At 52.0% G+C, this 2809-nt stretch overlaps 1 protein-coding gene across 1 annotated transcript; it reads left to right on the forward strand.

Annotated features, from left to right (window-relative positions):
- Positions 1 to 215: 215 nt before the first annotated feature.
- Positions 216 to 2377, forward strand: LOC123116430 (uncharacterized). Its single transcript, XM_044537387.1, has one exon. It carries the CDS (start codon positions 218 to 220, stop codon positions 2264 to 2266), a length of 2049 nt encoding a protein of 682 aa, XP_044393322.1. The 5' UTR covers positions 216 to 217; the 3' UTR covers positions 2267 to 2377.
- The last annotated feature ends 432 nt before the right edge of the window (positions 2378 to 2809 follow it).

The raw sequence follows: 2809 nt of genomic DNA on the forward strand, positions 1-2809 counted from the left end.
ATCGCGCCATCATCAGCTGTGAATTGCAATGGAGGGCCGACGACCGACGTAGCTAGTTTAGCCGCATTGTATCCTATATTTACGTACGCATATTTTGTCGAGAGCGCATCATTTGTAAGCACGGGTGCAGCTTAGTGATTTGCGTCTATATTTCCTGAAACCGCAGGTACCACGTCTAGTCCACCGATCCGGCCGGTGCAGAGTGCAGACAGGAGCAATGGTCGCTTCGCCCCGGGACCTCTGGAACCATTGGTCCATCCAGATCCTGGTGCTCTTCAGCCTCGGGTGGCAGATCGCCCTCTTCCTCTTTGCCGGGATCCGCAGGCGTGGAGGCCACCCTGTGCAGCGGTTCCTGCTCTGGGTGGCCTATCAGCTGTCGGACTACACCGCCACATACGCCCTCGGCCACCTCTCCCTTACGGGCGCGCTGCGCGAGCACGCCATCGTCGCGTTCTGGGCGCCGTTCCTCCTGCTGCACCTCGGAGGCCCGGACAACATCACCGCCTACTCTCTGGAGGACAACAAGCTCTGGAAGCGCCACTTGCTGAGTGCCATCCTTCAGGTGTCCGGAGCCGTATATGTCCTCTACGAGCATATCGCGGAGGAAGGGCTCCGGCTTGCCTCCGTCTTGATGTTCGCCGTCGGTGCTGTCAAGTACGCGGAGAGGACGGTGGCGCTCATGCGCGGCAACCTGGACAGCATCCGGGGCTCCGTCAAGAAGCAACCAGCTGCCATGCATGGACATTTCCACCCTCAAGATACAGTAGAGAAGTATGGCGAGTTCGATGAGGAATCCCTTGTGCGACGAGCTCACTCGCTGTTCTACATATGCAAGCGTGCCATAGTTGATTATCCTGTGATGAGAGATGATGAACATGGCCAAGACAGCACCGAGATGATACTCGAGGTCAGCTTATGGCAATTGATGGAGACCGAGCTCTCCCTCATGTATGACATGCTATACACCAAGGCGGCTGTCATCCACACCTGCTTCGGCTACTTGGTACGCCTCATCTCGCCATTCGCCATTGTCGCCTCACTGCTACTCTTCATCTTCATTGACAAGGAGACGCACCGTAGAGTTGATGTTAATATCACCTACATATTGTATGGTGGTGCCTTGTTCATGGAGATGACATCGCTGCTGAACGCCCTAGGCTCCTCCTGGACATTTGCCTTCCTGAGCACCACAAGATGGGACTGGCTTCGATACGCAGCACTGTGCAATAAAAGATGGGACCGGCTTAGGCGTGTGGTTGCATATCTTCACCATCTTGTCAGGGTAGGAGGAGGTAGCCGGTACAGATCAAGGAGGTGGTCACATACCATGGGTCAGTACAACATGCTGCACTATTGCACCGGTTCTAACAGTGCACGCACTAGGCCTCTGCTTGGCAGTTTGGCCAAGATAGCGGGATCAGGACTAAATGAGCTATGGAACAGAGAGCATTACTCATGGGAAGCTGACATGCCGGGCCATCTCAAGGATCGTATCTTTGAATATATGCAACATATACACGATGAGGATTTTGTGAACTCACTGGGCATGCTCAAGAATAAGTGGGGTGAGGAAACACTGCATAGCAGGGGGTTGTTCAACTCTCGTCTCACAAATTCCCTCGGCGTTGAGTTCCAGGAGTGCATAATCATCTGGCACATCGCCACCGAAGTTTTCCTCGCCAAGAGCGAGCAAGCCAAAGAAAAGAAGACACGGGATGATGTGAAGGCGGTCAAGGTGATATCCAACTACATGATGTTCCTTCTCGTGGAGCAGCCGGACATGCTGCCAGGCCTCCCCCAAAACAGGTTGTACCAACTAACCTGTGAAAGTCTGGTCAAGACTTGGGGATCAACTGATAGGCGTCAAGACATGAACCTGTGTGCTTCGCTCAAGAATCTGTTCCGTCTGCATGATGACCCCAAGTCTGATTTAAGGGTCAGTGACAGAGAGGAGCTTGCAAAAGAAATATACAAGTATGAGGGTAAAGGCTTCACCTACGAGGCTCCTCGTCTCTCCTATGTAACTGACCTTGCAAAGGAACTGCTAGCAATGGAAAAAGATGACAAGGTTAAATCCGTACCGGAACTTGTCCTTAAGGTGTGGACGGATATTCTTGTCTACGCTGGTAACAAGTGCAGCAGGAGGTTCCATGCCGAGAAGCTCAACAGTGGCGGTGAGTTGACAACCATCCTGTGGCTTATGGCAGAACACTTCTACCAAGTTTATGCGACGGAACTGATCAAAAGTAACAAAATGGAAAAATGATGTAGCTGGAGAAGGCGCCTGTCCCCAGCGAGACGATGATAATTATTAGCATGTATTTTTTTTCCTGCGAGAAATAATTATTAGTATGTATAACACCATTGTTTTTGTATATTCTCACCGAAAAAGGGTTTCCCCGCTTTAGATTATAAAGCAACCATCACCGATTACATCCGAGAAACCGATACAAACACACACCACCACCACAACACACAACCCACACATACAGGGCAAGATATACAGAGGTGTCGGACACCGACACTACACCACCCCACCTACAGCCAAGCAAACTACTGATGAGCGAGGAAGACCGCTTGGAGCCAACAGAGACCTCCACAAAGAGAGGTGAGCCGGGCAATAACGAAGTCGGGACTCCAAAGCGGTGCGTCTCAGAAGGTTACGACCATGGATAGCCGCCACCACCGGATCCCGAAGATCAGGTTTTCACCCGGAGCAAGACGACAGGAGTGGAACGCAACAACGGAGCCTCCAAGAAGGGTACGACATCAATTGCCACCGACATCATCAGCCAGTCAAAGGACTGGG

Source organism: Triticum aestivum, chromosome 5B (genome assembly GCF_018294505.1).
Source record: "Triticum aestivum cultivar Chinese Spring chromosome 5B, IWGSC CS RefSeq v2.1, whole genome shotgun sequence".
Lineage (NCBI taxonomy): Eukaryota > Viridiplantae > Streptophyta > Magnoliopsida > Poales > Poaceae > Triticum > Triticum aestivum.